Raw genomic sequence first — 12,920 nt, 5'->3', positions numbered from 1 at the left:
GAATCATGTGCTTTTATTCTACACAAATTTGTCACATCATTCATGCAATCAGGCACTCGTTTCAGTTGAGACTTGCGGCTTCACGAAAAAAAAAAAATCTAAATAGCCACACCGGGCCGGGCCGGGCGTACTGCTCCTCTCTCACTATATTTCGTCTTACCTTAGCATGGACTAACCGCGAACGCTGTGCTAGCGCGAGCGGCTATAGCCTTTACTGCCTTGACTGGAGCACTTACTCCACGAGCGCTCATGCAGCCGCCGAGGCTTCCTTTGAAGCAACTATTTCGCGCCTTTAGCACGCGCGGCTAACAAATACATAGAGTACATAGAGAAACGAAGTATAGAGTTCCTCGATATGCTCCCTCGAAAGGAACTCTGTCTCTCACCGATAACGAGCACCACAGCTGGCGCTGCGGGGTAAAGTAGAACTATCGCTCTCACCGGCGGAGTGAAGCATACGGCAGGCCGCTCCCAAGGGGTGTCCTAATCGAGTGGCCGTGGAACTGATAACCAATCAGCGGTACCACCGCACTACCAAAACAATGGGCTTGCAGAAAAATGTTCATTAGTTCAAGGTATGACTTACGTACCTTTTATTCGGACGAATCCCCGTGCCGGTCGTCCTGTGACGTCCACCGTGCTTACACGTGAAAGTCGCGTTAGCAAACTGGAGATTGCTTTCAAGTTTCACCGCTTCAACTGTGAGGGCATTGACGACGGCCACCGATTTAGTTGTCTTCTTGACGAACCAACTGTTAGCATTCACTTGGAACAGGTGAAAAGCCTTATCGAAATCCTGGTACGACTCGAACCTTTTTCCGAGTCTGATCTCCATGACTAAAAGCCGCCGACGCCTATGGCCGACACCCGTCGCAATATGCGCGAAATGAAGCGAGTGTGACAAACATCCGCGAGATGGCAGTCCGCATCTGTGGTTTGACAAGCGTCCACGAGATGGCGCCACGCCGTCCTGCGCTGCGCATAGTAGGGAGGCTGTAGTGAGGGTGGGCGCAACTCAAAACCTGGAGAGCGTTTGCAATTTAATGGCGGCGCCTGAGGGAGAGGATTCGAGAAAGGATATGCGCCAGTGTTGCCTGCAAGAGAGCAGGCGCCCGCTCTGTTGCAACTCTGTTGCTCCATGCGCCTTTCCTCCTCTCGCCTCCCATTGCAAGCAACGAGCGCCTTGGCGCAGCCTCTCTCGCTTTAATTAGACATGAGGAAGATACATAGAAAGGGGGGACGGACAACGAAGACTTCCAACTAGCAACAACATTTATTGACCCGAAGTTTGCATATATAGGTGAAGGAGGGGAGGGTGAAAGACGCTACACTGGAAAGTGGGAAAGCGATGGGGGAGAGTGTAGAGCCAGGGAAATGAGGGACGATCCCGTGGGGTAGATATCTAATCGCTCGGAGCCGCTGAAACGAGGGACGTCAGCTCTGGCCCCAGGAAGTTTATCTCCCTCCTGGATAAGCCTATGGACGGGGATCCGAAGTTGCTGCGACTGTAGTGCATGGCGAAGGCCTCCATGATCTCTCGTCCGTATCTTGAGGCGTGACCTCCAATCCTGGTGGTCGAGGGAAGGTCGGCCGAACAGGGTTCGCTGCACTCAGAGGTGTGTTTCGCAATCGGGTGGTAACAAATCTCCGAAGTGTCGGAGGCGGCTTTCTTGATCTCGTTTGCATGTTCCCTCACCCGATCGTTTAGGCATCGGCCCGTCTGTCCGATGTATTTAGCACCGCAGGACATGGGAATCGAATACACGCACTCTTTGCAGCAGGTTACATAATTGGTCTGGTGCTTTTTCTGGCACGGGGGCGCTGGACCGGGGTTGTTGACCTTTCTACAAATAGAAGCTAATTTGAACTTGCAGGAAAATACAACGTTGGTGTTGAAGCCGAGCGCAATAGATTTCAGGCGATGTGAGGTGTTGTGTATGTAGGGGATGCACGCAAAGCGTGACTTAGGAGGGAGGGGTTTGGACTTCTGCCCCGCGACAAGTCTTTTGATTGTTGTTTCAATCAGGTCTCTCGGGTATCCTGCCTTTATGAGGCGACTAATCTGCTTGGATAGGCTGGGGGCGGAAAGGTGCTGACAGGATTTAACCTTTGCCGAAGCAACTAGATTTCGAACGATCCCATTTTTTACATTCCTTGAGTGTGAGCTGTTGAAAGGAAGAACGGGCTTAGAGGACCTCTGCTGGTGAGCCCAGCAGATACCTTTGCTAGTTGGGACCAACCTGAGATCCAGGAACTGTAAGCCCTCAGGGGAGGGGGCCTCTTTGGTGAACGTAAGCCCATGTGAGTTCTTCTGGAACACGGTCTCTATGGCTGCAGAGTCAGAGATGGCGGAGTGTAGGATGAGATAATCGTCAACATAACGAAAAACCTTCGCATCGGGAAAATCTCGTTGAAGGTCCGCCTGAACTTTGGCGTCAACATAAAACAGGTAAATTTCGCTGAGGACGGGAGCCAAGCAAGACCCGATACAAACGCCGGCCCTTTGTATGTACACTTTACCCTCATATTCAACAAGCGTTGATTGGAGATACAGTTGTGTCAATTCGAGAAATGAGGACAGCGAGACGCCACATGAGTTTTGAAAGTCTATGACACCTGTCTCGTGGATGGCGTCAGAAATGAAGCCCAGGAGGGTCTTCACATTTAGGCTATAGTAGAGATCTACAACATCGAGCGAGAACGCTCTTACAGCTTCAGTGCCGGCGTGTAACTCGTCCAGCACGGGAAGGAGATCTTCCGAATTCCTTAGTCTGAAGGGTTGGGGGAGCTCTAACGTGCCGAGATGTTTCTGCAGAAACTTCGCCAAAGGCCTCTGCCAACACCCCGTCTCGGATACAATGCTGCGGAACGGCACGCCTGGTTTGTGGGTTTTAGCGGAAAAGAAAATAGAGAGGTATTGCTTCGCTGGAGCAAGAACGGCACTTTTTAAAGAAGGGAGGTTAGATGAATCGCACATTGCCTTCACCCTGGACCTGAGGGATCCGGATGGCCGCGTTTTGAGGCCGATAAAGTTCTTCTTTAGGGCCTCGTCGGATTTCTCTTGCATTTGTTGTTTGTTCAGGATGACGAACTGACCCGTTTTGTCAGCTTGAAGTAAACTCAGCTCACCGGCCTGAAGTTCTTTGATGACTGGCGTAGAGGCGTTTTTGGCTCTCCTGCTCCCCCCGTGGAAGCACACAGCCCTTGTACCAGCACCGACAAAGTCTTGACGGCTATCCTCCGGGATCTTGGCGGCGATCTCGTACACCGACGCCAGTTCGTCGACTCTGGAGCTGTTCACGGGTGGGGCAAATTTAGGTCCATGGGCGAGCAGGCTTTCCGTGGCCGGAGACAACGTAACCCCTGACAAGTTGATGGGGGGCTCTGGTTGGGCCTTGGTTGACACGTCTCCACCGTTCCTCAGGTGACGGAGAAAATGGTTCCAGGAGTCTGACAGCAGGGTGCTGGCCGACTCCTGTAGAAACCTGAAGGCTGCATGGCGATCATAGTTGGGTCCCAGGTGTCCGCACATCACGGAGGGCAGGAGTTGCTGCATGACTCGGAGTTCATTAGAGATCTCGTCCCGAGCGATCTGCATCACCCTGTGGTTTGCTTGCCAGTTGCTTGAATGAAATCCCATGATCTGCTTGATGGATCCATGTGGGACCTTCTTGCGAATTGAGTATCCCAAAACACGCAGACGTAAACGTAAGAGTGTCATCTTGGAGAGGAAAACTGCAGCTTGGAAGAATTCACCAGGATCAAACTCCGAGGTCGGTTGCTTGGGACAAGACATGAGAGCTCACGTGAACGAATTAAGTACAAAACGAGCGTGTTGGTAACTGTAATTAGACATGAGGAAGATACATAGAAAGGGGGGACGGACAACGAAGACTTCCAACTAGCAACAACATTTATTGACCCGAAGTTTGCATATATAGGTGAAGGAGGGGAGGGTGAAAGACGCTACACTGGAAAGTGGGAAAGCGATGGGGGAGAGTGTAGAGCCAGGGAAATGAGGGACGATCCCGTGGGGTAGATATCTAATCGCTCGGAGCCGCTGAAACGAGGGACGTCAGCTCTGGCCCCAGGAAGTTTATCTCCCTCCTGGATAAGCCTATGGACGGGGATCCGAAGTTGCTGCGACTGTAGTGCATGGCGAAGGCCTCCATGATCTCTCGTCCGTATCTTGAGGCGTGACCTCCAATCCTGGTGGTCGAGGGAAGGTCGGCCGAACAGGGTTCGCTGCACTCAGAGGTGTGTTTTGCAATCGGGTGGTAACAAATCTCCGAAGTGTCGGAGGCGGCTTTCTTGATCTCGTTTGCATGTTCCCTCACCCGATCGTTTAGGCATCGGCCCGTCTGTCCGATGTATTTAGCACCGCAGGACATGGGAATCGAATACACGCACTCTTTGCAGCAGGTTACATAATTGGTCTGGTGCTTTTTCTGGCACGGGGGCGCTGGACCGGGGTTGTTGACCTTTCTACAAATAGAAGCTAATTTGAACTTGCAGGAAAATACAACGTTGGTGTTGAAGCCGAGCGCAATAGATTTCAGGCGATGTGAGGTGTTGTGTATGTAGGGGATGCACGCAAAGTGTGACTTAGGAGGGAGGGGTTTGGACTTCTGCCGCGGCCATCCGGATCCCTCAGGTCCAGGGTGAAGGCAATGTGCGATTCATCTAACCTCCCTTCTTTAAAAAGTGCCGTTCTTGCTCCAGCGAAGCAATACCTCTCTATTTTCTTTTCCGCTAAAACCCACAAACCAGGCGTGCCGTTCCGCAGCATTGTATCCGAGACGGGGTGTTGGCAGAGGCCTTTGGCGAAGTTTCTGCAGAAACATCTCGGCACGTTAGAGCTCCCCCAACCCTTCAGACTAAGGAATTCGGAAGATCTCCTTCCCGTGCTGGACGAGTTACACGCCGGCACTGAAGCTGTAAGAGCGTTCTCGCTCGATGTTGTAGATCTCTACTATAGCCTAAATGTGAAGACCCTCCTGGGCTTCATTTCTGACGCCATCCACGAGACAGGTGTCATAGACTTTCAAAACTCATGTGGCGTCTCGCTGTCCTCATTTCTCGAATTGACACAACTGTATCTCCAATCAACGCTTGTTGAATATGAGGGTAAAGTGTACGTACAAAGGGCCGGCGTTTGTATCGGGTCTTGCTTGGCTCCCGTCCTCAGCGAAATTTACCTGTTTTATGTTGACGCCAAAGTTCAGGCAGACCTTCAACGAGATTTTCCCGATGCGAAGGTTTTTCGTTATGTTGACGATTATCTCATCCTACACTCCGCCATCTCTGACTCTGCAGCCATAGAGACCGTGTTCCAGAAGAACTCACATGGGCTTACGTTCACCAAAGAGGCCCCCTCCCCTGAGGGCTTACAGTTCCTGGATCTCAGGTTGGTCCCAACTAGCAAAGGTATCTGCTGGGCTCACCAGCAGAGGTCCTCTAAGCCCGTTCTTCCTTTCAACAGCTCACACTCAAGGAATGTAAAAAATGGGATCGTTCGAAATCTAGTTGCTTCGGCAAAGGTTAAATCCTGTCAGCACCTTTCCGCCCCCAGCCTATCCAAGCAGATTAGTCGCCTCATAAAGGCAGGATACCCGAGAGACCTGATTGAAACAACAATCAAAAGACTTGTCGCGGGGCAGAAGTCCAAACTCCTCCCTCCTAAGTCACGCTTTGCGTGCATCCCCTACACACACAACACCTCACATCGCCTGAAATCTATTGCGCTCGGCTTCAACACCAACGTTGTATTTTCCTGCAAGTTCAAATTAGCTTCTATTTGTAGAAAGGTCAACAACCCCGGTCCAGCGCCCCCGTGCCAGAAAAAGCACCAGACCAATTATGTAACCTGCTGCAAAGAGTGCGTGTATTCGATTCCCATGTCCTGCGGTGCTAAATACATCGGACAGACGGGCCGATGCCTAAACGATCGGGTGAGGGAACATGCAAACGAGATCAAGAAAGCCGCCTCCGACACTTCGGAGATTTGTTACCACCCGATTGCGAAACACACCTCTGAGTGCAGCGAACCCTGTTCGGCCGACCTTCCCTCGACCACCAGGATTGGAGGTCACGCCTCAAGATACGGACGAGAGATCATGGAGGCCTTCGCCATGCACTACAGTCGCAGCAACTTCGGATCCCCGTCCATAGGCTTATCCAGGAGGGAGATAAACTTCCTGGGGCCAGAGCTGACGTCCCTCGTTTCAGCGGCTCCGAGCGATTAGATATCTACCCCACGGGATCGTCCCTCATTTCCCTGGCTCTACACTCTCCCCCATCGCTTTCCCACTTTCCAGTGTAGCGTCTTTCACCCTCCCCTCCTTCACCTATATATGCAAACTTCGGGTCAATAAATGTTGTTGCTAGTTGGAAGTCTTCGTTGTCCGTCCCCCCTTTCTATGTATCTTCCTCATGTCTAATTACAGTTACCAACACGCTCGTTTTGTACTCTCTCGCTTCCTTCTCGCTCCGAGAATTGCAAACGTCGAGCGGAGAAAGCAAAGTTGCCAGACAAGCAGCAACGTCTAAGATGGCGGAATTTACCATTTTTCGCGTTAAAAAAATACTTAACGTATCGCAACAAAACTGGTGGCTATGGAAAAGTAATCATTTATACCTCTTGTAAATTATTCAAGCACCTTAATGGGCTTTTATGACCCGAGTTAGGAAAGAAAACGACCCTTTGCCCCATAGACTCCCAGCAAACTTTAGCAATTAAATGGCGTCCATGTCCCGTGATCGCCGATCTAGCAGTTGCACCCACCCTCACTTGAGCCTCCCTAGCGCATAGCAACTTCTGGTGGAGCTGCACTACGTAGTGCATATAGCATTGCTATTTATGTTTTCCCACTCATTTATAGAATGTTTCACCTCCTGCGCAGTTTAATTGAATTCAAACACCTCCGTTAACGTGATTTAGTTATAACGATAAGAATGTGATGGCGCAGACCCGCAGGTGTAGATTTACCATTTTCTTGAACCACCCGAGACCAGTCTTGGGTAGGTTACTTTTTAAAAAGTAATTCGTTGCGGTTACTTTCAGAAAAAGTAGCGAAGATAGCTTACAGTTACCGCTACAAAAGAGTAACTCGTTACAGTTACAGTTACTTTTAAAAAGTAACGACGTTACTTTTCAATTACTTTTCTATAACATAAAAAATAGGAAAGACTAGAAAAAGCCTCTCACCAAGTTTTATTGCATGAAATTAAAAAGTACGCTTTTTACTTTATATTGTAACTTGGCAGAAGTTGTTTCTCGAAAATTGTTTTTGAAAATTTCCAGCCAGAGTAGTGACGCAAATCAAAATACGAAACATGCGCATTGCGGAGTACTGGCGCTAATCAAAATACGAAGCATGCGCAGCACCCTCCGCGTGTATTGTTGTTTCACGGTTGATTTACCCGATTAAAAAGCGTTTTTTTACAGAAAAAAGAAAAACTACAACATAGATAGTGCTTCAAGACACAAAGATGCAAGTCACAAAGTACAAGCGCGTGCGCAAAGATAACTAGATTTTTTTAATGAAATCTACACGTGGCTATATTCCGGTCGTGACTCGTAAGAAAGAACGTATTTACAAGTTTTTGCAAGGCCAGCTTGACACTCGAAATGTCCGAATAGACGTTTTGAAAAGTGTAAGGGATATCTAAATTGGTAGCCTCGTTCAGTCATATATTATTCACAAAACACTCAAACGTAACGACAAAAGTAACGTCGTTACTTTCATCGTTACCTCGGAAAAAAACAATAGAACTACAGTTAGAAGTTACATTTGGAAAAAAGTCACTCGTTACAGTTACAAGTTACCAAAAAACTAACGAAATTACAGTAACGCATTACTACCCAAGGCTGCCCGAGACTGGGCGGAGGGCTAAGGACCTTCCAGTTCTCCATCCAGTCTGGGGTGGTTCAAGAAAATGGTGACTTGGTCTGCGATTTTCACTGACCCCTGTCATTTCTGCAGAGAGTAAACCAGTTCCTTACGTTGTAGGATGATTTGCAAATTTTTCCTGGGCGACTGTATTTTCCTTTCAATGCGCGTGACAGTGGAGTAAACCTTTTCCGACTGCGGGCCTTTGAGGTTGTTTACATTTAATTCAAACAACAAAGTAGAAAAAAAGGAAAAAAGTCGAGTTCGACGAGTCCTGCTTTCAAAATCTATTCCGCAGGCTCGGCGAACATTAGCTGAACTGACGATCGTCATGCTAAGTTTACTCATTAACTAAAGTTCCTTAATGAACGTTTTAATAATTGGATTTAGGGTTCATTCTGGAATTTTACTCTTGACGGCATTTAGTACTAGAAACCAGACCTATTGAGAGAATTTGACAAAAAGGTCATGCGAAAAGGTCATGCAGAAAAATAAAAAAATATACGATTTTTTTTTCTTTTTCTTTTGCCTGATTGAAAAGTTACTTGCCAAAAGAGCGTAGCAAGTTCTGCCCACAATGAGGTTTTGACGAGGGCCGCGGTCGTTTCAGTCATGTTGTCACTTCTGTCGTCTGCGCATCTGCCAAGGACATATGCTGCCAAGATCGTGACGACGTGCCTGAAACGACGACGTCACCCTTCCAAGTGTCACTGTGGGCAGGATTTCAGTCGCCGAAAAAACGCAGAAATTGACCATACGAGAGATTTCGCACCCTACTATATCACCCCATCTAGAAAATGAATATTCCTAATTTCTTGTTTTCCTGATCGACCTGTGAATACAAGCATTTTTAAAAGTACGTGTTGCGTGGCAAAAAGTCGAAAAAAACACACAAAAAACAACTAGATATATTTGCGCGGTGGGACCAAGACAAGGAGGAGGCGTCGAATGACGAAAGCTATGGCTTCTGAAAATACTTAGCGAATTCAGTCACCACTAATATTTTCGCGAAAATATTGTCATTCATTCCGCTCATTTAGTTGTCGCGGCAGCACAGGTGCTCAACACAACGCTCTTGTCTGCACCTCAGACACGAAGCCAGGGGGGTTGGGGGGCTTCCTCTCTCTCCTCCCCCTCGTACAAGATTTTGCCATGGGCGGCTTCCCCCCCACCTCCCCCCAATCAAAACCCTGGCTACGTGCCTGGTGCAGCAGCTGAGACGCGAGCGTAACCCCATCGTTTTTCTTAGATGACTGAGAACCTCAGGCAAATGGTGGCGGTCGTGGCCACCCATGTTGAAGTCATCGTCGCCCACCTCCCGGATCTCAACGCAGAGATGCGGGACCTGGCCAAGGAGAAACGGAGCCCGGTCAGTTCGCAAGTGGGGTCCACCACCGCCCGGGACCAGGCCCTCAAGGAGACCTAACTCTCCCTCACCTCCGCCATGGGGCCACTGGTCTCCCTCCTGGAAACGAGTCTTCTCCTCAATGCCTAGAGTGGTCTTCTTCTCAATGCCTAGAGGAGAAGACCACAAGGAGGGAGGTGGTAGCTGAGCGCCTTGGGGCGACAGTTTCTCAGATAAGGCGGCTCGTTGTGATGGCCGCCCGCAAGCCCCGCAAATGTGCCATCGCGAGGGTCGCCCAAGAGCTTCGCCAGATGGTGGCGGAAGACTCCGGGCACGAGGACTCCTCGGAAGCTCTTCGGGCAATCGTTCCTCGTGAACTTAGAATGAGGAACGAGACCCTGAAGGCGCTTCGCGAGGCAGGGCAGCCCTCTCCTCCGGCTGAGGAACCTGGTGCCCTAAAGGCGTGAAACTTCGCCACGAGGTCCACCTCCCGGGAGACCAGTGGCCAGAGTCATCGGAAGCCCTTCTACCCCAGGGGCGCCCTTCGCGTACAGAGGATACCGAGGTAAGTCTGAACCCCCACATCCTGAACTAAAAAAGTAAAAACTACATTTTAGACAAAAACCCCGAGACTGCGGGAAAGGAAGGACAACACAACACGAAGTCTCAAACATAGCTGTGTTCGAGACTTCTTGTTCTGTTGCCCCTCCTTCCCATCAGTCTCGGTATTTTGTGTAAAACGTTAAACCTTCACCAGCTTGTGTGTAAAAGCTACAGTTCACTTTCCCCATTTAGAACCTAGTCTTCCTATAGTCCGTTGCAGCTCAAGAAGGTCGGGCGAGGATAAAACGGGCCGGGGACATTTTATAAGGGACATCCGGGGACATTTTATCGAGGTTTTGAGTGCACGCACCAAAGCTTTGTACAAGCAGTTGTGAACTTGACAGTAAGTGCGACATAGGCTGAAGTATAAATACTAGTTCCGACGAATGGTACTTACCTTTGTTTAGAGCGGGAACGATGCGAAACCTATGGAAGCACTTACTATCAAGTCCACACACCCGCCATTGCCCACCCAAGTCATGTAACCCCTCTCTCCTCATTACAGGTTGAGGGTCCTCCTGAACCTCTTGCCGTAGGGAGTGACGAGCCACGGCCACCCCCTTTTCCCCCAGGGAAAAAAAAAATAAGAAGCGAATAATATTCGTTTCTATGAAAGCTGATGTCATGCATTTTCTGCGCGTGGGAGGCTCGCTCTCGCTGGCAATCGTATTGCAACGAATCCTTCAAAGGCATCACCTGCTGTCATCTGCCTTCAGAGCAGCTTTGAAACGTTGATGCCGGTTTTTGAACTTGATGCTTTCATTATAATTACTTCCTTTAGCCAGCTAATTAATTCAATCTTCACGAACCAAAAAAAAAAATCAACTCACCACGCAGACGTGGACGAGTACACCTGTATTAAGGTAAAACAATAGGAAAAAATTTGACCTAAAGTAAATTGTGGGGAAGAGATTAAAACTCGAAGCAACTGGAGAAGGTCATGTGTCCTAGCCATTTCAACGTCCATTTAATGCAGCTATTGTGAACATTCAGAAGAATTCGCTATTGCCGGGCAATATCAACGAATCTCTTCAAAAGATATCGCTGATATGAGCGTTGTTTGACTGTTCTCAAGTATACATGAATGTTGATTTAAAAACCGAAAGTGTACATTGCGCCGTTTATCGCCAATTATGCGAAAGAAAATAATGTCATTCTGACATTTGATTGTTAATAATCGAAACCGATTATTGAATACATTAAAGTGTGGCCATATATCGGGTTAAAACATTTGGTCGAAGATGCCAATTAAAATCTTTCTGAGAACCAGCTGAACGCGGACCCCGCTATTTTTAGTAAAATACGGTGATCTCGGCGCGCGGCAGGCAAGCGATGAAATATATGAAGACCGGTGTTGCCGTCCTGTGTGGATATGTATACTTCTCTTTCTTTAGTTAACTGGCTATTCATTTGTATACGCGTCCTCCAAATCCAATGGCCTTCATATCTTAAAGAATAGCGTTGTGTTCTACAAAATCAAATACCGACGTTATGTCCACAAAAACAGTTTTTTTTATTTACTACCTTCATTTGTTCAATGCTAGTTACTAAGTCAATAATGTTGTCAATGCTGCTGCTTCCGCATCGAAATTCATTCAAGGACGAAAGTTATAGATCTCTATTTTGTAGATCCCATTCGATACGGGTAAGCAGCATTCGCTTCATTACTTTGCCTATGCAACTTGTTTATGCTATCGGACGGTAGGAGTTAATGTCTAAAAATTCAAAACTATTTAGCTCAAGGACTAGGCTTGAAAGGGTTGCCAGAACGTGGCCCTCCGGGAAGTCATCCCTCCCGTGGCTTCATATGCCCTCACAAGCGCCTCTATGCCGTCTTTATTAGGTATATTGGTGTACAGAGCAGTTACATCCATTGTTACTACAGAAGCCTCTCTGGGTATTTTAATTTTAGAAATTTTTTTGACAAAGTGAGTGGTGTCACAAATGTACGATGGGAAGGAAGGTGGGATGTGTCTCATGACGTTATCAACGAAACTAGAAATTGGCTCGCTGAGCGTTCCTGAGCCCGATATAATGGGGCAGCAGGAATTCCCTTCTTTATGGATTTTAGGTATCATATAGAATCGCCCAGGTTCGGTGTGTTTAGCAGTTAGCCCCCGTAAACTTTTGTCGCTAATTTCATATTGTTTCTCTAGCTGGATAAGTCGCTGATGTGTAAATTCGGCATGCTGACTAGTTGGATCGTTGTCTAGATGAAGGTTGAATTTGGCATCATATAGATGTCTATAGCCTTCTTTTATGTAATCCGAGATGTTGAGTATAACTATGGCGCCCCCTTTGTCAGCTGGTTTGATTATAATATATTTTCTGTTACCAAGATCCTTAAACGCGTTCGGGAAGCGAGAGGTGATAGTGATGCGGTTGCTGATTTCTATAAGCTGACAAAATGTCCTCTTGGACCGCCTGAATATAAAGGTCTAGATGCTTCTCTCTGTTGGGACCGGGAGTCCAGCCGGACGATGTCAAAGGCACAGGAGATGCGCCCCCCCCCCCCCCCCCCCAGCCTCCCTGGTAGGGCTTTTCAAAGAAGAATTCCTGAAGCCGAAGGCTTCGTGCGAAATTATCGAGATCCTGGAGGGGCGTGCAATTTTCGCGGTCAGGCAGAAGTTGAGATCTCTTGAGAGGAGTGACTCTTCGTCGTGTGTTAGCTCTACACTGGAAAAATTAACTATGTTGCTACGATCAAGAGAGATATTATGCATGTCTCGTCCACTCACCGTCCTTAGAGTATCTTTCACATTATCCCTATCTAGAATTGTATTCTTTGCCTCCCTGATGATCTCAAGTTTCTTTTCTTCAAATGATTTCAGTGCTGCGGTTTCATGCGGTGACAGTTCGTTGGCGCGAAGCAAATTACTTTCAACCTATGAACATTCGTCGAAGTTGTCCTGGCAGTGATTTTTAACTATATTACTAAATCGAGAGAAGCATTCGTAAGCGCCGCCTGCCATTTTTATTTTTTATCTCTTTCGGAGCGATTTGACATTCTAGGTAAAAGCCTTTTTTTTTTTTTTTTCTTGTAAACCCTTGGAGCAATGCGCGCGTCGAGGCAAGTCTGA

The 12,920-nt window shown here is 48.0% G+C and overlaps 1 protein-coding gene across 1 annotated transcript; it reads right to left on the bottom strand.

Moving 5' to 3' along the window:
- Positions 1-1,456: 1,456 nt before the first annotated feature.
- On the bottom strand, positions 1,457-3,832 carry LOC121838063 (the record flags this gene model as incomplete). Its single annotated transcript, XM_042294060.1, has 1 exon — positions 1,457-3,832. A coding segment is annotated over exon 1 (2,340 nt), but the record flags the coding sequence as incomplete, so codon positions are not given.
- Between the last annotated feature and the right edge of the window lie 9,088 nt (positions 3,833-12,920).

Source organism: Ixodes scapularis, unplaced genomic scaffold (genome assembly GCF_016920785.2).
Source record: "Ixodes scapularis isolate PalLabHiFi unplaced genomic scaffold, ASM1692078v2 PGA_scaffold5__190_contigs__length_132052651, whole genome shotgun sequence".
Lineage (NCBI taxonomy): Eukaryota > Metazoa > Arthropoda > Arachnida > Ixodida > Ixodidae > Ixodes > Ixodes scapularis.
Note: the sequence above shows the minus strand (reverse complement) of the source record. Positions and strands in the feature narration are given on the sequence as shown.